The 23184-nt window shown below is 34.2% G+C and overlaps 1 protein-coding gene across 2 annotated transcripts; it reads right to left on the bottom strand.

The window, feature by feature from the left end:
* Window positions 1-577: 577 nt before the first annotated feature.
* Window positions 578-14804, bottom strand: LOC107913610 (polyribonucleotide nucleotidyltransferase 1, chloroplastic). 2 transcript variants are annotated; one of them, XM_016842259.2, is made up of 25 exons: window positions 14379-14804; window positions 13802-13870; window positions 13534-13640; window positions 13400-13442; window positions 12825-12908; window positions 11067-11131; window positions 10807-10963; window positions 9432-9488; window positions 8385-8498; window positions 7726-7989; window positions 7539-7610; window positions 6891-7004; window positions 6470-6562; window positions 5390-5568; window positions 5071-5254; window positions 4885-4932; window positions 4697-4769; window positions 4078-4151; window positions 3878-3985; window positions 3706-3800; window positions 3165-3228; window positions 2691-2744; window positions 2550-2591; window positions 1258-1718; window positions 578-850 (listed from the first exon to the last, which is right to left on the bottom strand). In XM_016842259.2, the coding sequence occupies exons 1-24, from the start codon at window positions 14694-14696 to the stop codon at window positions 1371-1373; spliced, it is 2826 nt and encodes a 941-aa protein (XP_016697748.1). In that variant the 5' UTR covers window positions 14697-14804; the 3' UTR covers window positions 578-850; window positions 1258-1370. The 2 variants fall into 2 exon arrangements, with proteins under 2 accessions (XP_016697748.1, XP_016697750.1); XM_016842261.2 differs by lacking the exons at window positions 578-850; window positions 1258-1718; window positions 2550-2591; window positions 2691-2744; window positions 3165-3228 and adding an exon at window positions 3245-3619 and having other exon boundaries at window positions 14379-14786.
* Between the last annotated feature and the right edge of the window lie 8380 nt (window positions 14805-23184).

Genomic DNA, 23184 nt, shown 5'->3' with positions numbered 1-23184 from the left:
GTCAAGTTTAACGGGAAACCATCTCCTCCTGAAATATTTACAAAAATATATCTTTATATATTTTTTAATATTAAGTAAAAAAAATCCTTAAACTTTATCACTACCAACATCATTTTATCACCTTTATTTTACTAGTTTCTTTCCTCCTTTCATTTTAATTTATTTTTCCAAACCTCCCTCTCATTTTCGTTTCTTATTTTTTTCTTCTATGATGTAATATATGTTTTTACTTAGTCACCCCAGGCATAACTTTTTAAAAATAATTTTGAATTTAATTAATCACATTTTTGAACTCAGGATTAGATCAGGGTCAGGTATGCAATTAATTTTCAAGTTCAGGACAGATTAATTCTTTTTAAGCTCAGGGACAGGTCAAGGTCAAGGCATATGATGGTAGAGTATCTGGTCGGAGTAGGCAGCCAAAAGTCCACCCCGCCCCGCCCCGCCCTCTTACCATCACTAATTTTTATCAACTATTTACTACATATAATATTTAAATCATTTTTAAAAATATTTGAATTATTGTTTAAATAAGTAGACCGATCCAACCAATTTGCCTAGTCCTTTTTTCTTAACCTTTCTTCAAATGCATAAATATGTATTTGCCAAACCCAAGATCCAATACAAAACAATGGTCCAAACAGAAAATAGAAAACAAGGGGGCTAGCAGAGCAAAAAATCAGTAACTTTCCAACCATCAAAATGTTGTTTCTTTTATCTGCAACAGAACTTGAGATCCAGCTTGTGGCAACCTTACCTGCCTTAACCATCTTACATAAAAATATGCGAGCAAGACTAGCTTCTGAATCACATTTCACAAGCGTAGGCCTCCAGTTATGATGAAATGTACCTGTACAAGAATCTAATATTTAGCAAATTCACTAGTAACAATAGATTTCAGACGATCGGTATGAGCATCCAGTACCCATTTCATCCAATGAGTATATTGCTGCTGAGGTTCTAGTGCTATTTCATTTGTTTGAGACAACCCAGGCATTTTCCCCCTAATCTTACCAGTCATAATTAATGTCGCATGCTTAACTGGTAAGTTACCTCATGATAAGCAATTCAAGAACTAATCTGATTAGTAATTTATAACTCCACATTGAACCCAACAATAAGAACGCAAAGTCTCATAATGGAATCACAAGCAATTAATAAGACTAGAAAGACGTTTAGTCTGCTTTTAGTAACAGCATATCTGCTTTAAATGATGTTTAAAAGGACGAGTGAACAAAAGAAAATAGGTTGCCTTACCTCTGTTTCTTCCATGTGAGGAAGCTATTGTCACCTTTCGTACAATGGTCATTGGAGACGGAAATTCTTGTCAGCATATTATAAGCACAATAAAACTCCCATTCAGTTATTGACTACTCCCCATCATTGCTGGAGACACCAGTGACAGCTTTACTGCCACTCTTCTTTACTCTCTTAAAAACCTTCTTCCGTGGAAGTAGAGTGGTCTCCGCAGAATTACTTTTGGATGAGCTTGCAACTTTGGTAGCACTACTTTTAACCTTGGCCCTATCAATCTTCTCTTCAGCTAAACCCTCTGCTTTGGGGACACTCACATATTTTTGAGGTGCACCTTCGTCAGATGCTTTACCAGAATCAGCAATAACCACCACATCTGGGTTTGAACTGGGATCCTCTGGACTTGTTTCAGGAACAGGAAGAAGTGCACGGCGGCTAAGGCGAAGTTGTCCCTTATCATTGACCTGCATTAGGTGACACAGTTATTGGAGAGAGATTCTTTGAAGTAAGGAAAAAAGGTGCAGATAAAGAAAATGACTAATAATTAATGCAATCTAGCTCTTTGATGGATTTACAAGACCAACAGTAAGGATAAAAATTTGGAACCACTTATACCATCTCAGTGATTACATATTTAACATGCATAGTACTAGAATATAGCTCAAGCCCGTAGAATAGTTGAGTGCTGCATGAACAAGCCACGGAATAACGGTAAAACATCCAGTTAAGTATATAGTTATCATCAACTTATTAAGTGGTAAGTAGCAAGCCAACGTCGAACGCATAGAATAACAAGTTTTTTATACAATGAGAAGATTAGTTGTTAAGCATCCAACCTAAAACCAATTGATAATAGAAGAGGCCCAACTTTAAGATAAAACCACAAGAAATCTAATACTTAGTAGATGTGAGATAAAACCACTTAACACCTCAAGTGTAGCTCACAAGGCCTACACGTGGACAACCTCACCGAGGGTCGTCAACCTCACATGGAGATAGGTAGGAAGAACAGCATAATATAACCTGGGCTCTGATACCATGTTCAGCATTGAATCTAAAATCAATTGGTAATAGGCTCAGAGAGCTACTTTAATACAAGGCAACGGGAAACTAATACTTGATAGATGTGAGATAAGACCACTTAACAATTAGTAATGTACTATCATGATACAAGCAAAGATAGTAGGGATCCAACGCTAAAATGCATGGATAAATCAATTTTAAGTGGACAACATTCACCATATCTAGTTTATGATTGAATAAGCTTGTCAACAAGACAAAAATAAGTTGCTTACCTCGATAAGTTTAACATCAACACGATCACCAACTTTAAAAGCCTATGATGGAACCAAATTACATCAAATAATAATTTCAATAGCTCATCACAATAAAGCATCTAGAAGTTGAGCATAAAAGAAACAGAAAAATATGCTTACATCTTCAGCCTTGGCCAACCAGTCTGACGTCAGCTCACTAATGTGGCAAAGTCCCTGAGAGAACAGATTTTTTCATACATTTGAATCTCCCATACTCGTCACTAAAAATCTCACACTTTCCTTGTATAAATTTGTTAGTATTTCATGCACCACAGGACTCTTCTTTCAATATTTTGCTCAATTGCTTCAATTCGAAGTAATTTTATTGCAAGAAGAAAAGTCATGGTTTGTGTGTCAACTATAAAAGTATCACCAATAATAGTGCATACATGTGTGCGTATGTATATATACTTTTATACATTTCAATTGTATGAACTTCAAATTACAACACAAATGGAAATGTGAGTTAAAGCAAAGGAGAAAACTTTCTATGTAAAACAAATTCTATATTACCTAAACTTACAAATAAGGTGACTGTATAAATCATCAAACTTTTACCAAAAAATGTGCAATTTTCAGGATAAAAAAATGTACCTCTCGCCCTGGAACTATCTCAACGAAAACCCCATATGGAACTATTGATTTGATCTCACAGTTCCTGCTTGAAAAGATGATAGAGACTCAAAGACTTCCCCACTTTACATTAACATCCAACAAGCAAACAAGAAATGATATGCTTCTCAAAGATACAGAGAACAGAACATAAAACTTGTTTCCTACACTGAATGGTAGCATCAGTGACTTCTACTGAAATATGACAAGTTTGGCCCCAATCATACAATACCAATAGTGAAAATTAGCTCCCTAAACTACCATAATAAGTTTTAACCTTTGCCAAGTTTTGTCTGGGAGACATCAAATCTGCGTAAAACTGTTTCTCAGGCCCCACAGAAAGAACCAGACACATCACACAAGAACTTTGACAAACAGAAAGAATGCTTGAGCATCTATGGTGCATATCTCCAATATGCAGTTCTAAGACATCTTTACTGTAACATAAAGATAGAAAGTTAACAATGGTATTCTTCGTTTATCTGAAAGGCGAGGAAAATGAAATGGTAAATAAACGAGATACCTGTATATATCACCAACAGTTGGAACCATCGTCAGGCTGCTAATAATGGATTTGGACTTCTCCAGACTTGACAGATCTTTTGCAGTGATTTTTACCTGCGAAAAACATAGATAAGAAACCTTGTGTTGAAATAATCATGTCTATTGCATAAAAAGGTTGCATAGGATCTTACAATTCCATCATCTTGCGTGTCAATAGCTTCTACTCCAGTTTCTTCAATAATGCTTTTTACCTTTTTCCCACCAGAACCTATAATCATGTTAACTTTCTCTGGAGCAACCTGAAATTGACACAAGGCAATGGAATGCATTATATACTGCAGACTGTCCATTAAATGAACAAGAAAAAAGAATGGGTCTAAGATCAACAGACCTTCATGATATGAATAAGTGGAGCATACTTCGAGAGACTTTTTGCAGGGGGAGGGGAACATTTCATCATTTCAGCTAAAGAATTCAGTCAAGAACAAGAATGTATGAAAAAGAAAGAGAAATTAGTTTATATGATGAAAAAATTTTAATTTCTTGGATAGCATCTCTACATCTAGAGCATGGCAATCATCAGACAGTTCTCCACCCCATGCATATAAAAACAAGCTGCAATCAACAAAAAAGAGTACATACTGCTCAAGGCAATATATGGTTGGCATGCCACCATATATGTAAGAAATTTAAGCCATATACATGTCTAGTATGTATGACATTGAATAAAAATGAAGTACAGATTTAAAGTACCCATGGCTGAACCTTTAAAGAAAACCTAATTCAACAGGAACATGTATAAGAAAGAAAGGTAATGTTAACTACAACACTCTTAACAAGAGGAAAAATATACAAGATATTAGAAAAGGGATCAGGAAGCAACTTTGCCTGGCATAGAAATGATTGTACAATTAAACATATCAATGTGCCATCAAATTATATACGGTGTAAGAACCACACTCAAACTATTAACTCAAGAAGGTTAGATCAAGAGAATACAGTTTTATTACCTAGAATACGCCTGCGCCCATCCCTTGCCTGTAGGAGTGCCTCTCTCATAACAGGTAAGGTTATCCCTTCTACCTGTCAGAGAAGAATAATGATCATCTATTATAATCTAAAACTGACAAAAGGATGGGAAACACATATCAGTAATTGGAGCCAGAAAGGCAGATTACAATAGTGTAGGACCAGTGACCTTTATGTCCATCTGAAATGCAGTTATGCCATCTTCATTTCCAGCAACCTGCAAAGAACATTCTTACAAGGTCATTTATGCAACTCTGTGATCAGTTTTGAGAGGAAACTACATAATTTTTTATCTTCCCAAGAATACTTTACTGAACAAAATAGATCTCAAATTATAAACAAAATCCATGAAGACCTTGAAATCCATATCTCCAGAAGCATCTTCAGCTCCAGTAATGTCAGAAAGAATAAGTGGTGTACCATCTCCTCCAAATTCATGTGTGTCTAAAACCAAACCCATCGCAATCCCAGCAATAGAGCATTTTAGGGGAACACCAGCATCTTGCAATGCCAAGCAACCTCCACAAACAGATGCCATACTGTTATGCAGCAAAACTTCATGTTAAGTGATATCACAACATAAAACACTTAACATGCAGATCTTAAAGAAACAGAGGTTTTGAATGCAGAAAAGTGCATGACAGCATTTGGACACTTAAAATTTTCAAAAACACCTTGAGGAACCATTGCTTTCAGTAATGGTACTTTCAACTCGTATAGTGTAAGGAAATGCATCTTCAGTAGGTAATATAGGCTCAAGAGCTCTCTCTGCAAGAGTTCCATGTCCAATTTCTCTTCTACTAGGAGCTCCCATCCGTCCGACCTCTCCAACACTTGATGGAGGAAACGAGTACTGAAATATCAGATAAAATATCGCAAGTTGTTAGCAGGTCTCTCTTAGGAAAGAAGGGGTTTCTCATTTGATTAGGAAACAAAGCTTTGATTCCGCTAATTATTAGCAGATTAATTATAATGTTGAGCAAAGATATTTCTTTAAATATGTGAGCATCACCCACAGCTTTTCACAAGGAAAGAGAGCAACATCCCCCTATTTAGGAGAGGTGGTATTGAAGAAAGCCAAAGACTAAATTATACTTTGACTAAGTTGCATTACAACTGCAGATACATGTGAACTGAATAAGTAAATAGGCAATTTTCAAAATGAAATCAACATTAGTTCCCCAAGGCAAAGTTTCCTATAACATAATCATATCATGACAAAGTTAACTACATGTGATTATTATTAGTCCTGGAAAACTATTACGGTAAATTAAAATTATCCATTTCACCATACCACTTATTTCAATAATCAAGCACTTCATCCAACCAATTTTATGGGATAGCAAAGCAAATCACAATAATTATCTATCTGAAAAGTATGACATGAACATGATAACCAAATAACCATGTCAATAGCATCCATGTTTATCACTTCCATTTGCAGGTAAATCACACGCCACCCTATTAGCCAGGCTAACAAGTAGAACCTAAGGATGCAACAAAACTTCAGTGAATAGTTCCAAATTAAACAGAGAAGACAATGTAAATTATGATCTTGGTTTCTCTGATATCAATACGAACTCATTAATAATGTATTTGTTGAAGATAAATGTTGTATTAGTGGTGTCAAAGGTTAATTGCAAATTTGACAAGTTCAGTCCCACAAAAGCAGGAACTACTAACTAGTATATACATAAAGGAACTATAGCTGATAACTGAAGAACAGAACAAGATATTGAATATTTGAGACTGACCTGAAGATAGAACCTCTTGAATTCCTCTACATTTGCTAGATTGTCCAGTTTTTGTGCCATTTGTTTATCACCAAGTGTGACCACTGCCAGCGACTAAAAGAAGAATGGATGACAAAGACAAAATAAGGATTAAGGCACAGTGAAAACATAGCAATAAGCAACCACGCATCATGCAGATAAAATCAATGGACAGAAAAAAAAGAAAAGTTTTCTATCAGGAACAAACATATGAAATTATGAAACTGAATGTTATCTTGGGGACACCTTAATGTAAACCAGAATTCAGAAAATATCAAATGAGCAGGAATAACAGTCATATGGGCATATTAAATCACTTATCCATAAGACAAGGATGCATGTGGTAACAGAAACCATGGGTGCACACTTAAACATTCTAAGCAAAAGCACTGCATTTACAAACCTGTGTCTCCCCACGTGTAAAGAGAGCACTTCCATGTGCCCTTGGAAGCAATCCACAGCTTGAAGTGATTGGACGTATATCTTCTGGAGACCTCCCATCGCTTCTTTTTCCTCCCTGTAACAGTTTTCAAGATAAAATGTTAAGAAAGTGTATCTGCTAGGAAGAATTCACGTTTGGCTGAAAAGCATCCATCCCTAAGAAGCAAAAAAGGTTATTCACCTTTCTCAGTGTAGTCCAGCATAAACTGGCTAAGCAGATACTATTGAATGTATATGACATTATTTGCCACTTGAGAACAGTTTCAAGAGAAAATTATGTGTTCTAGAGCAAAATGCTAGTCTTAGAAAATGACAGTAGTCTTAGAAAATAAAGGTTTTACTTTTGAGTACACAAAATTCTAGTTCACAGGATTAACACCGATTTCACTTAACTACTTTAAAGATCAGGAAAATAAAAGATTACAGATGGAATACATATAAACTCCAAGGATAAAGGAAAAAGCTCCCCCTTCATAGTTTCAGAATCACTGCTTCATTGCTTTGAAGAGAAAGCAGAACTCAGAGAAATTTAATACCAATAAAGTTATTATCAACCAATGGTGATTTGGACCAAAATTCTCGTTTTCTAATTGAAAATATGCCTTATTACCTCCACAATACGTCTCCGTAAGATTTTGGATGAAACCTCCTTAAATACCAGCTTCACATCTACCTCAGTAAACTATAATAGAACAATAGGAATAGGAAACTGTGTCATTGAATTGACAAACCCCAAATATTTACTAGATATTACAAGACAGGCAAATGAAATGCCGATTACCCTGTTTATAACTCACCAAAGGAGTGGATTTTCGAGAAACCGGCTTTATGTGCACATCACCTTCATCTACTTCACCATCAACAACAATTTCTTCATCCTCATCCTCCTCATCAATTAAGTCTAGTATTGTTTCACCAGATCCTGATAAGCCCTCTATGCTGATATATCCCTTATCTGTCAGTCTGTTAATAACTTTCTCTTCTAACAATGAGATGGCCTTTCTTCTTGGTATTTTACTCTTAATTTGAAGTACATTATGCAATTCGTCACCTGCAATTTTCTGTATATAGAAATTAACCATTCCATTACCACAAAGTACATTTTGTTAGAGGAAGCTACAAAGAAAAGGTAGAGAAGTAAATACACATGGAAAACAACAAAACATTGAAAATACTATAATTACATAACACTGAGAAACAGGACTCTAAGTAATAACTACAAAGTTGCAATGTTATGCTCAGTTGACTCAAACTATCAGCATTATCTTCTATCACCACTAATTGCTCAAAAGTTTCAATTGTTAAAACAGATAAGAGCTAGCTTCGTTAAATAAGATCACATAAATTAGTGAAAACAATAGAAATTTATCTGAAAAAAAATATCAAAATCAGTTCAAAAGTCAACAGAAAGAAAAAAACAATACATGCTGATGGAAATAGAAAAGAAGAACCATACTTCCACGAGCCGATAAAGCTCAGGAGGTGGCAATCTGATAGCATCAAGCATTTTGGGTTTCCCACACTTCGTAACCAAAGCCTTCACAGCGCTGCAGATTTGTCTCACTGCACCCTGGTATTAGTGAAGTAGAAAAGATTAAATATTATAATCAAGATAATCTAGAAATCTCTAGATCCTTTTTTTCTTTTGGCATTTGTAAGATGCAATGCTGACAAACTTTCAGCATAAAAATGCAGGACAGATATAGTAAATGCAAAATTGCAATTGAAAATGCATATGTACATTTCTATATATGCCAGTTAATGTATCTCTTCAAATTTTAAAATAGAACAGGTCCCGGCCAAGAACGGTAAGGTTAATGCACAATGTTCATTCTTTTCAAAATTGCCTAATCAGTTTCCTATAATGAGTAAACCAAAGATAAAAAGGATGAGCCATTTAAAATGTAACATAAAACTTCCATAAAAGTTGTTAATGGTTTCTTCTCTAAAAACCTCCTAAATAAAGTTTTTAAAATTATCATGGCAAAAAAAAAAAAAAAAAAAAGAAGAAGAAGAAAAGGATATGACAAGACAAGCTAACTGGTAAGAATAGAATCTAAAATGCACATCCAAGTGAAATGTTGAAATCAACATGCCTTTAAAATCTAAATAATCTCATGCAGAAAACAAGACACTTTCAGGCTAACAGTTTGAAATAGTCCAGTCTAGCGTTCTGAAACAAAAATGAAAATCTCGATTATATGGTTAGAAACTAAGTCCTTTTTTATTTACTATAGAATTCAGTTTCAGCTTCCTTTGGGGGTGTTCGTAATAAACCTACCAAATTCTGAATTTAACACATTCAATTCAAGTCTTAGCCTCTCAGACACTCTCCTTCCGGTTGGGTTCAACCAAGGTAGTAGATTGATGCCATTGCATGAAGACATAGCAACTCTCATGGGCAATAGAAAACTGAGTTCCTCAAATGACATCAAGTTGACAACTCATGGCTTTAAGAAAATGAAATACTAGATAAGTAATATACTAAGATATAAGAAACAACCTGCCCTACTTGTACTGCTTCAAGCAACTTTTCTTCAGGTAGAAAATCACAATAGCCCTGCAAGGGATAAATTTTGGAACATCTGTGACTATCAACGTGCCAATGAGTGGTAGTTAAATAAGAAAATAAGTAAATAAAAGATCCAAAATCTAGAACAATGTATAACCTTGAATAACATTCATACAGGCAAACAAAGTGAAATGATAAATGGCCTTGGAGCTCATAAAAATGATCCGTCCTTGACCATTGACCTTTTGAAAACAGTTGGGGATAGGGATTGGTTTATGATCCATCCTTGACCATTCACCTTTTTTCTTGGTTCATATCTATGTACCTCATAACATTCAATTATTGATGAGCACAGGCTCCATTACTAAATAGAAAAATTTAGAAACTGATAAGTCAGCTCCACATCTATGAATCTGTTATGTGTGTGCATTGAATGATGATCTTGTAAGTGCTAACCTGTCCTAGACTCAACTCTCAAGTTTGGATCACAAGTGCAACTTATCCAATAATAAACCTAGTATAAGAAATTTCTTGGCCATTAGAAAAGATAATAACTTCAAGGGTAACATTTACCCACATCATTGCATACAACTAGGGAATGTCTTTGTGCATAAATTATTGTTTTTTTAGTTGCCTCTCTTGTTTGTGAAATCCTTGATCTTTTCTATCACATCACCTAAGAAATAAGGCTACATCCTATACTCCATCTGTTGACATTTAAACCATGTCCACTTTCTCATTCTACTGTAAACTTATTTTATAATGTTTTCAATTACAGTTCCTTGTACTTTGAAGATGCTCAATTGAATCCCAAACGAAATAACTCGCAGAAGCACAACTGCTTAACAATTAAACCATATAATCATGGAATAAAATTAAGGAGATAGCAACAAAACAGGTAGAGGAAAACACAGGCACTTCTACCATGAGCTTCATCTTAGAAAAAGCTTTTACCAAAATATCTAAGGATTTAGCAATATTGGTAAATCCTTAGATATTTTGGTAAAAGCTTTTCTTAAGCTTTTTTTTTTTTTTTTTTTTTTTTTTTTTTGTGGAGCTCACCCTAGAATTTCCCAGGAAAACACACCAAATTTCATGTTTCTTAACTTGAAATTCCTTATATGACAGTTAGAACAGGCTTCAACATCCAACAAATGATGTAAAGTTAACAGGAGACATTTAGATGGAATCATACGAACAGCACATACACCAATCAAAATATTTCCATGAACAAATGATAAAAGGAAAAACAAAAACAAAGATCCTTTAGAAAAGAACAAAATCAGCAGCCATGTGTTCTAGTAACTGGTAAAAGTTCATCATAATCCTTTACATCCTAATACAAAGAATTAGGATTGAAATTAACCTCTATCATTAATATAGCATTATCCGTGCCTGCCAAAAATAGGTCAAGTGTTGAGCCTTCCATCTCCTTTGTTGTTGGATTTACAACAAATTTATCACCAAGTAAACCAATTCGAACTCCTGCGATAGCTTCTGAGTGTGGCACTTCAGAGAGTGCTCTGTGGCATTGGTGAGTGTATTGAACAACATCGTCTCAAATGTTACTATACATATAAAAAGGCCACATATGCAAGGAAGACCAAAAACAATAATAACCCTTACACTGCTATACCGGCTGCAGTAACTGCTAAAGCATCTGGACAGTGTAAACCGTCATAACTCAAAACCTGAAAGAAAAATGCAATTTAGATATGAACCAAGAAATGAATATGTATACAAGTCACATGTAACTAATGCCTCAAATTCTAGAAAGCAAGCATCAATAATAGAGCATAGGGAACAGAGAGAAGCACATCATGCACAACAAATTGGTCAAAATTACCCTCAGCAGATAATCTGCTTCTATGGGAAAAAAAATCCTCAAGTGTATGTCACTTTTGCATAAACATTACAATATATACTTACACGGAATGCAAGTCCCTAAATGAAATTATGTACATAATCTTTTAGAACAATAATCAAACAAAGACAACATCAGTATTCAGAACATCTGCCGGTAGTAACTGCTTTCCAACTATGGATAGTGCAAGGACATTGTGGACATGCATCTTTTAGGGCCCCTTTGGATGGGCGGTGCGTTTATCTGAGGTTAGTGTAAAAACAGTGGTGGCGATGAGATTAAATACTGTAGTGTGAGCCAAAAAGAAAGCTAAACGTACCGCACTGGAGGTAAACACCCACCCAAAGGGGCCCTTAATTATTAAGGTGAAGGTTAGAGAGAGGATCAGCCAACCATGTAGTTCAGTTGACAAAGCAAACATCCCTCTACAGAGGGAAAATCCAGGAGAAGGAAACAGGGAAGTAAGTTCTCCAAGAAATATTTACCTAATGTTGCTCCCTCTGTAACCAAATTAAAGTCTCTCCCTTGACCAATGAAGCATGAATGCATTGACATTGAGGGAAAGGAGAATGAACCGGGAATTAAGTTCTCCAGGAACAATTACCTAACGCTGCTCCCTTTTACAAAAGAATAGGCTCTTTCTTGACCTAGGAAGCACGGGCACAGCAACATGGGAATTTCTATAAAAATCTTGACATTGTCCTATTTTGTCGTTATGTGTGCAACATGTATCCAGCCATGTCATGTGCCCGTCTCAGACACATGTACAAGACTAGCATGCAATGGTGAATGATGTCTCCATGTTTCATATCCTTTGACCAGGTACAAAATCTAATGAAATTGCATATTACTGCACTCATGTGACATATTGTTTAGTTTTGGTGTTTTTATCAACAAAAAAGATGGCATGCATGCTAATATTTCCACAAAGGAAAAATTAAAGAACAAATAAATAACAATGACATGTTCCAAGTTGTGTGAAAGGGTAATGCATGTAGATGATTTGCATTAGAGTAACAAGTTGTGCTCTACACAAAAGCATAATCATATTGTAAAATTTCAAATCATGGTCAAGCTTCCAGGTCAGGCACTTTCTGTAAACCCAAAAAACAACTAATGAACAAGGATGCAGTCCTTCAAATTAAACAGAAATGATAAAAAAAAGAAAAAGAAAAAGAAAAAAGAAACAGCCAAAAAGCAAAGCAGCTTATCAAGCATGGAGAACAAAAGGGTTGGTTACCTCTCATTTTAGCTAACATTTGAAACAATATGAAAGAATTATTATTTAGACATTGCAGATAATTAGGCTTTGAAACCTTATTGTGTAAATTTAAAACAACTGCATAGATAAAGTTCACTTATTTTCTACACCATCAAGTGTTAAAGAATCACCACAGTATCAAATTTTAGAAAATGAATTTTCACCGAAAAAATCAAAATATAAGTCAAAATTACATAAAATTCAACAGAGGCTAGCTAAAAGAAAAACAATCATGTGGAGAAAAAGAAATAAGGTTTACCCAAGATAGTAACTGAGTTTCATGGTAGAATCCCTTAAGCATAGTTGGGCGCAATGGCCTATCAATCATCCGACAAATAAGAACCTACAAATAACAAAAGAAAAAAGAATAGATAAATGACATTAAAAGGCATTTGCATCAGTGACTCGTGAAGACATGGAAGCCATAAAATAACAAAAAAAACAACTGCAACCTTCAGTAAGTTACTAAAGAAAATAGCTCCTCAAACACCAAGTGCTGAGCCAAATTGAACTACTCATATTGTCCTAGGATTGTCAAATTTAAATACTCATTTTTAAGAACACTGAAACAGGAAAGTTACATATAAAAGTGGTCAAACTAATAGTCTGCCTAGTGGAGTCTCTTACTTTTTAAAGGTAACTATGAAAGAGTAATAAGGGAAACTGAAGCATTAATATACTGACTATTAGAACAAGGACATTTTAGTTGCGACAATTTACAATGATAAAGTGATGAAATGATAGGATGGATGGAGCATGTCCATGGTTCCAAGAATTCTTCATATGCCAACTAGGTCTAAAAATTTTCCATGGTTGGATAGCAGTGATTAGTACCTCATTGTCCTTTGTCTTCCCTTCGCGTTTAAAGAAACCACCACTGAAGCAATAGAAAAAAGTTTAAGCATGATATACATAAGTTCATTTCAAGTAATTAATAAAACTAATATATAGGTTGGAAAAAGACACACCTAGTTCGACCTGCTGCTGAAAAACGTTCTTGATATGTAACATTAAGCGGGAAAAAATCAGAAGGCTCGCTTGGGACATCTGACAAACAAACAGATGTGTATACAATCTACAAAAAACAAAAAATAATAATAATAATAATAATAATAAACCCTACTATTTCTTTTGATATATGAAATATACATATATAATATACAAATCTAAATGCAATGAATTAGAATTTTTATCATAGGAACACATTACTCATCCACAGAAGGAATTAACACTTACCGTTTCTCCATCAGTTGCCATCACAGAACCACTAGCTTGCCTCCCTATATGACCTGTCTCAATCAGAATCTGCAATAAGCAACAAAATTACTTATGCAATCAGCAAATAACATCAGGTTGAGTTCAGTATTCGCCTGATTATCATCATGAAACCCAACAAGTAACAACACCAAAACAAAACTAGCATTTCAACTAACCCAAAGCGCAAAAGCTGAGCAAGAAAAGAAATGCAGAAAAATGTATGGCCGCCATTTTCTAAAAGAAAACTGCCTATATATGTCCCAACTATTGCAATAGCAACTACTTAGCATACACTCATTTCCTAAACATTTCCATTATCAAGTTCCCGTAACACATTATGTTGAATTTGCTCAGATTTTTTTTCGCAAAGCTAATGGTAAAAAGGCTACATTCAATCAAAAGCAAGCACCTTTTAAATAGTTAAAATATTTAGATAACGAAATTCATGGCTCTAAATTGAAGTTGTAAATCACTTGAAGAATTTGTTTTTACTTCGTACTCCATCTACGACTAAATTTTGGTATTAGGAGTAAAATAATAAGTTCCCTCAGCTTACCTCTCTATCTCCAAAGGGAATTTTGACAGAAACAGGTGGCAGTAAACCAGAACCACCAGCACCAGCTCCCCCGGCAGCAGCAGCAACAGACTCGGAAACTTCCGGCTCCACCAAAGCTTTAACGGAAAAGCTGTTACATCTGACGCCATTTCGTGATAAAAGCAGTGAGAGAGAGCAAAACTTAGAGGTTTTTTTGGGACTAAGAAAGCGAGGGCGATTTGGAAAAGATGAAAGAAGTTTGCAACGGCCGGAGAAAGCGAAATGCGAAGGTTGAGCATAACACGCCGTGCTTCGTACGCCGCTAGGGTTTGCCAGCATTTCGTTTTTTTTTTCCCTTTTTTTGAAGTTTCAGAGCTTGGAGAGGGAGAAAAGAAGAAAAAAGAGAAGGTTTATCCGTTTCCAAGGCGCGCTACGGGTAAAGAGAGTGGAAGGGAAGGGAGATGACGTAGTTTGGGCTCATAATGGATATTGATTCAATGGGCCTATCGATATTACCCATTGGTCCGTCAATTACGGACTTTTAAATTTCAATGAATTTAATGAGTCCACGTTAAAAATCCACTTGTTTATTATCAAATTGGCTTAAATGTGAATTTGGTCCCTTAACTTGTCACCTTCTCCCGAATTTCAAATTGGTACTTGAAGTTTCATTCCGTCAATTAATTTAGTACTTTTTATGAAACACGGTCTAAAGTCAGAAATTTTGGACCTATTAGAGTTTATTATATTTCATTATTGTTTATCTCTAATTAAATTTAACTTAATTAGTAAAGAGATAAATCAATAAATTAAATCCTTTTAGAACTCATATATATAAAAAAAAACAATATTCTTTAAGGGTTATTTTATCTCTGATTAATTAAATTAATATGAGATAAATAATAAGTAAAAGAGTTTAGTCTTTATAGAATCCTCAAATGAAGAAGTTAAATTCTAAAAGAACTCTCACTTGACTAATTGGCACTATAAAATTGGGTCACCTCCAAACCTTCAACACACATTAACAAGTTCAAGTAGTCCAAAAATCATCTGTAGAAATCTTTGAAAAAATTTTAATGAACAACATATTACTTCTGAACAAAAGCTACCTTCCAATCCAAGTTCAACCGAGAAGAGGACCAAAAGCTGTTTTTGAAAAAAGTTGCCTTTTGATCCAATTTAACTAATAAAAAGGAGACTCAACTCTTTTTTTTTTCAAGATCAAGCCTAAAAGGCCCTTGAAGCAGAATCTTCCTTCCAATATCGAGTCTAGACAAACCTCAGGTCAAAACTCTCCTCAATTCGATTGCATCAACATAAAAAATATAAAATCTATTTTCAAGATCAAGTCTCGATGACTCAAAACAAACTCAACCATCCAAGATCAAGTCTGGTTGATCTTTCCATCCAAACTCTCTCCAAACCTCTTTTTAAGATCAAATCTTGACAACCATTGAATCCAAATCAAATCAAATTTTCAAGCAAGTATCTCGCCTTCAAGATTAAGTTTTTTTTTGTTTTGTTTTTTTGCAATCAAGAGATATTCGACTTGAAATTTGTAGGTCCACACTATTTAACTTTGAGATAGGTGACATTCTTGTGTTTTGAAACATGGGATGATAATATTGTACATATAATTTAAAGAAAAAAAGTTTAAAAATTAGAAAAATGGAATAGATTAAAAATATAAAAAAATTAAATTCTAAAAGTAAAATATATATGTATAAAAATTTCAAATCTACAAATTTAAACTTTCTTTTCATTCTCAAATTCAATCATAGAACTAAAAACACCAACATCTTGAAATCAATTAAACCTTTTAAGGTGAACCTCGTTACGCGTTGAAATACGAGTCATGATTTTAAAGTTCTCGGTCATTCTTAACAGATATTCTCTCGAAATATGATAGAAATAGGAAGGAAAAGATACCAAAGGATAACTTGGGATATAATTTTCGAACTTGAAGCAAACCAGAAACGAACCTACGTTATAAAATAATGCAACCCAATTTCTATAAGGTTGTTAAAAACTCGAGAAGTTTGAAAAGGATGAAGAACCTTGACCCACTATCTATATGGAGATAGGAACCAAAGGTATAGGGTTGATCGCCACACTGACAAACTTAGAAGGAAAAACGAGAGTGATAAGATCGAAATGGCGTGAACACCATAAGAACGAATCTTGGTATGTTCGGAATAAGTTCTTAAAGAATAAAGAGAAGTTATCTCACAATTATAAAACGTTCATTCGTTGGTTAACCTTCAAATGTTTACAAGACAACAATTTATACTAAAAATATGAACATGAATAGCAATTTTCAACCATTAATGAGTTACATATATCAACTCATTCATGAACCAAATTAATGATGTATGTTCATCCGTTGAATGACCATAAAGTCACATTCTTCCCCGTGTCGCCCATTCATGCATGCTTAATGGCTAAGCATTCTTCAAAAGTCTCATACTTCCCCCTTGGTGGATGATGGCTTTCATGGTGCATGGAAATGACCAAATGTCTTCTTCTAGAGTTCTCCAAAAAGCCTTTTTTAGCCCCTATTTGGATAGTGGCAATTAATAAGGAAATGATTTGTTGAATGGTCACCTTTCAAGCTAAAAAGAAACAACCATCTTGAGTGTGAACACATGTTGATTCCAAAAACGAATAGTCATTTTGTAATACTTGAAAAGTTGGCCAACCATTGATACTCTTAGGATACAATAAACGCACCATTAGGACCCAACAAACAAATTATTTAAAATGTAATAAAACAGACATGATAATGACAACATAATTAAAACATATTTTAGGACATATTAAAATCTATGCAATAACAATACATAAATTAAATTCTAAATTAAATGTTGTGTAATTTAGAATACTAAGAAGGACGGTTTGGGCCTTAAAAGCCCACATGCAAAATGTTGTATAGACTTTGAATGTTTTCATCTTGAATTTGAGCCTTTCGTGCTTGGCCCAATCTCGAGTCCTTTTAGCCGTATCACATGATGTGACTGAGATCACATCATACCCTGCCTCTTTTAAGCGATTTGTTCTCAAATCGAGCCATTTGCTCGAGAAAAATCTTTGTTAATCACGGTCCCTTAAGTTGTACTTTCCAGCCATTGAGTTAATAACAACTATTTTAATAACCTGACAAAAAAAAACCACCTTGACAAGCAAAATCAATATAAGTTTGTTCTTTCAATTCATCACCTACATAGAATTGAGATAATTTAAAGATCATGCAATTTGTATAAACATGATGAATATCAAGATCTCCTTTCAAAATTTTGTAAACACAAGTTAACTACGGGATCAAAGACATAGTTTTGCCTTACCATTTCATCACAAATCACAAACTTCGTTTTTGATAGAAACAGTGAAACATTGAGCAATTGAAAGTCATCAACACAATTATACAAAATGGAATTCTTACACTTGGAACCTTGTAAAAATTTTGTATTAACTTTCACTCCGGGTTGAAACACGCAGTTTTGATCTACCGCGTCTTCATGAAGCAATTGTGTTTTGTCGAAACCATCTTTTGAAAAATAAAATTTTTAGGTTGTCGACTTCAAAAAATGAAAATTGGGAGTCGCCACCAATCTTTTATTAAGGTGTGATTGAGTCACCTAAAAAATGACTTTGGTCTACAAATTTTAGAAAAACGGGTCTAGGAGTCGGTTACGTATGAGGAACGATTAGCACCCTCATTACGCCCAAAAATTGGTACCTAGTTAAATAATTAATGTCTTAATGGCGAAAATTTGAAAAATGCAATCCTTAGCAAAAAACTTAAAACGTTACGTATTAAGACCCTTATCATTTCAGAGAAAGAAAATACCACACCCAATACGTTAGGGCACGACATTCTAATTTTCCCCAAAAATGAATTAGGGCAAAATACTAGTGCAATAAAAATTTAAAAGAATATCCATTTATTCAAGATTTAAGAAATCGCAGCCCAATACGTTAGGGAACAATTCCTTTAGAATCCCAAACTCGAAATATTTCCTTTATTATTTTTTTAAAAATATTCATTTCGAGAAATCAATGCGTCACATCCAATACGTTAGGACACAATGTGTTGAATTCCCAATAATAAGTTCTTATTTTTTGATTAAAGAGAAATGCTCGATTGTTAGATTTAACGAAGAAAATCGGAACCCAATACGTTAGGGCTCAATTTCCTTGAAAATCCTAAATACAAGCACTATCTCAATTTTGAAAAGTTTGAAATCGAGTAAAAAAAATGATGTGATGCTACATTAAATATACCATGCAATAATAAATATTACAGCGTCGTAGAAATAATATAAATAAATGAATAAATAGAATCAATATACATAATAAAAAATAATCACATACAAAATATCAAATGAATGATCAAAATAAAAAAATGAATTTTAACATATAAACGAAAACATGAATTAATAATCGAATGAAGAAAATAAACAAAATATAAAGAATAAAAGGCACATAGTATATATGCATTGAAATTAAAAGTCATTCACATAATTTATATATGAAATCTTGGGCTATGAAACTTATACATACATGATGCATTTATGAAAATAAAGGAAAAAAAATTATAAAGTATATAAAAAAATATATTTGCATTTTAAAAAATAAATATGTTCATATATATAAAAATTAGTTAAAAATATTAATATGTGTACATACATATGTATACTAAAATAAATATATACATATAGATAAAAAAATAATTACATATAAAAAAATAATTATATTATACTAGAAAAAATAAATATGCGTATATGAAAAATATATATACATATATATTTTTTTTAAAATAATTAAATATATAAAAAAGAATAAAAAAACTAATTGATAAAAAATAAAGAAAATGAAAAAAGACTAATTTGAACTGTAAATAAAAACTCTGAGGCAAATCTATACATAAATGGAAGCTGAAGGACCAAATTGAACGCACATATTACATGGAGGGACCGGAAGGGAAATTTTCCCTATTTCCCTAAACGGCGTCGTCCAATCAGGATCGAATTAAAATCGAAAATAAATAAAGGCGTAAATTTAAAAATAAAAAAACTTAATTACAAAAACATTAAAAGGCGGAGGGGCTAAATAAAAATAAATAAATAAAATTCGCAGTGGTATCACCTTCTCCCTTTTTTAAAATCGTAAATAAGTAAAAAATAATCGAAAGAAAATAAATAAAATTCGCAGTGGTATCACCTTCTCCCTTTTTTAAAATCGTAAATAAGTAAAAAATAATCGAAAGAAAAAAAAATAGTAAGTCACCTTTAAAAAACTGCCAATCGTTCTCTTTTTTTATTCCTCATTCTTTCTCTCTCTTTTTTTTTTACAATGAAGGGAGAGGCCTCTATTTATAGTTGAGCCTCCCCAAATCCAACGGTACAGATCAATTACATCAACGACTGAGATTAAAGTGTATCTACAAATTAAATCTCTAAGATTACAAAATCATATCTTCTAAGATTGCATATCATATCTAAGATTATATATCATATCTAAGATTGCATATCATATCTAAGATTATATATTATATCTAAGATTGTATATCATATCTAAGATTGCATATCCCTGAAGATTATGTTTCCATAAGCTTGTAGATGGACCTTCAACCTTTTCAAGTAATGGGCAATTCCGATCGGGCCAAATGATATTACTTTGGGTTTTTTTTTGTGAGCCCGGGCTAAAATCGGGTCCACATGCCTCTCCCTTTTTTTTTGAAATATATTTTTTTATTGAATCTGAACTCGTAGGATTAGGCATGTCCTTGTTATCCCTTCTGATCAAAGTCGATGCTTTTCCGGATAAGGCCTTCCACATAAGGTCCTTCCTAGCTTGGGATGAAGTTTTTTTTGTATGGGAAGGATCTTCTTCAATACCAGGTCCCTCTCAAGGAATTCTTTAGGGCGGACCTTTTTTGTGAGCTCGCATCATTTACTTTTGGTGCATTTGACCATGACGGATAACTTTGAACATTCTTCCTCAATCGGTATTGGATCCAAAAACTCAGAGAGAAAGAATCTTGTCTTCAATAGGCAAAACCGCAATGGACCCAAGAGAAAGACATTGCCCTGGTAGATTTTGTTTTTTTGTTTTTTGTCATCCCCTTTTTGGCGATATGGCATTAATCATGAATAGACTGCAAACTTTTGATATTGTGCTGTTGTTTAGTACATTGTCAGATATGATCCTTTTGGCGTTCCATACTGATTCTTCACGAATTTGCTAACTGTTGACTTTGTGACATTGACATATGAAGCAACTTCCACCTATTTAGTAAAGTAATTGACGACCACAAAGATGAATCAATGATCGTCAGACTCTTTTGGCTAGATTGACAAATGACCTTTATGCCCCACAAATGGAGAAGTCAAGTATCCCAATGATTCTTTGTAGGGTAAAAATCGTTTCTCGACTTGTTCTACCATCCTTAACAGGTCCGAAAATAGGCTACAATCTATGTCATCTTCAAAGTCATGAGATCCCTCTAAACACATGTCTCGCTCAAAAGGAGAATCTGAGTCTGTAGCAGCGTCACTCATGTCGTTGATATCCAGGGACCTATAGTAAGTACAAAAGAATATACAAAGAATGTACGAATTTAAGAATGATTATTTGTACAATATAATTATGAATGTGGAAGAAAATCCAAAAGAATGAAAGAATAATTATTTAAAAAGAATAAAATATATTGGCTCAAAAAATGAATGTAAAGATGTATTTTATTAGAATAATGACGTTCAGACATGAGCCTATTTCGCAAAGGAATTTTTATCATTTTTAGGCTAAAAACAACAAAATTGTTCTAAACATTACTCTAAATAAGCTCTAAAAAACTACAGAAATTTCTTCCGCAGTTCAATTACTTAGAACACTTCTAAGTTGATAAGGGAGAATATCTTTCAAGGACCCTTGTAAATTGTCTTAAAAAATGGCATTGATGTGAACGCCTCTCAACATTTCTTCATATATCCCATTCACCCCCATTGTCAAATGTGATTGGGTAGCGGATTTTCTGCATTGGATGAACCGCCAAATTTGACAACGTCCATACTGATAAGCCTTTCAACCAGTTTTTTAAAGGTAATGCAATTTTCTATAGAATGCCCCGTAATTCCTGCATGATAATCACATTGTGCACTTACATCATACTATTTGGGATACGGGGGCTGTGGAGGCTTCATATGTAAAGGAGAAACAACATGCGTATTGAATAAGCTTTGATACAGCTCTTTGTACGACATTGGAATTGGCGTGAACTGGAGCTTTTCAGTACCTGGCTTCACACCTAATTCTTGTCTTGATGAACTCTGTTGATTAGCAATCGATTTGCCGTACATATTCACGCTGTTCACCTCATTTTCCTTTTCTTTTGAGGCTTGCCTTCTGTTATTTCCTCCAACATCAATCTTTCCGCTCCTTATGGCGCTTTCAATCATTTCACCATTCATGATTATGTCAGAAAAGCTTTTTTTTGCACTCCCTAACATATGTGTAATGAATAGGGCCTTCAATGTATTAACGAAAAGCATCGTCATCTCTCTTTCTAGAAGAGATGGCTGAACTTGGATGGCAACCTCCCTCCATCTCTGTGCGTATTGCCTGAAACTTTCACCAGGCTTCTTCTCCATGTTCTGCAGAGTAATTCTATCAGGTACCATGTCAGTCACATGGCTGTATTGTTTTAAGAACGCCTGTGCTAGATCTCTCCATGAATTAATCTGGGTACGGCTCAATTGATTATACCACTTGGATGCTGCCCCTGCGAGGCTATCTTGGAAACAATGTATCAACAGTTGGTCATTATTAACATACCCAGTCATCCGCCTACAAAACATGGTAATATGAGCTTCGGGGCTACTGGTTCCATTATATTTCTCAAACTCTGGCATTTTAAATTTGTAAGGAAGCACTAAATCCGGAACCAGACTCAATTCTTTAGCATCCATCCCATAGTAGCCTTCTGCACATTCCATCGCTCTAAATTTCTCTTCCAGCCATTTGTACTTTTCCTTTAGCTGTTTTGACAATTCATCATTCTTTCTAGCCGTCTCATCAAAATCAGGGATAGCAGGATTAACAAAGTTTGCTATAGGGTTAGAGCCTGATCCTACCTGGAGATTCATTAGCGTTGCAGCGTCACTTGGAGGATTGATGGTAAAAGATGACCTACGCGGGTATACCTCAACTTGTCGGGGGGGTAAAGTCCGAAGGATAGACAAGTCCCTCATTGTCTCCTTCTTCAATATTGAGCACAGAGCATTTTCCTTTATCATTTCCTTTGTTGAACCATTGAGTTAACTGAGCTATCATATTCCCTTGAGATTCTATCATTTTGTCTATCATTTTTTGCTACTCATTGATTTGCTTTTGAAGTTGCTCCTCCATTTCCTTTTGGAATTGTTCTAGTCTTTCCATCATTTAATCCATATCCTTAGTTTTCGATCGAGTACCGTAGCGGTGTTTAGTAGGCTGGTTGGTTTCCAGATTAACTGAGCAGTGATTTAAATTAATTAGAATTTTTGATGAATTTTAATGCTATGATATCATGTAATGCGAATGCATGAAATGAATGCATAAAGAGACGTTGATTCTGATTCAATTCCATTTAGAAAACTTTTCTAGAAAACAAATCTCTTTACATAAAATGGATATTTATATGGCCTTGCCCTCATAGGTGGAGATATTTGATCCTCTTATTCACTTGAGCATTAAGATAAATCTCACGAACTCTTTAAAAAACGTCTCTTCTATCTCCTTTTTTGCTCGATCCAGGTCGTAACTTGTTGCTTACTCATCCTCGTGATGC

Source organism: Gossypium hirsutum, chromosome D11 (genome assembly GCF_007990345.1).
Source record: "Gossypium hirsutum isolate 1008001.06 chromosome D11, Gossypium_hirsutum_v2.1, whole genome shotgun sequence".
NCBI lineage: Eukaryota > Viridiplantae > Streptophyta > Magnoliopsida > Malvales > Malvaceae > Gossypium > Gossypium hirsutum.
The sequence above is the reverse complement of the archived record's forward strand: the minus strand, read 5'-3'. Positions and strand labels throughout refer to the sequence as shown.

Bases quoted from the DNA above. Each gene is read 5' to 3' on its own strand.
- LOC107913610 (XM_016842259.2), bottom strand. From the start codon at position 14,696: ATGCTGGCAAACCCTAGCGGCGTACGAAGCACGGCGTGTTATGCTCAA. The intron at 7,611-7,725 runs GTGAGTTATAAA...GTTCTATTATAG, and splicing joins CTCGAAAATCCACTCCTTTG to TTTACTGAGGTAGATGTGAA. The intron at 4,770-4,884 runs GTCACTGGTCCT...CTTCTCTGACAG, and splicing joins CATTTCAGATGGACATAAAG to GTAGAAGGGATAACCTTACC.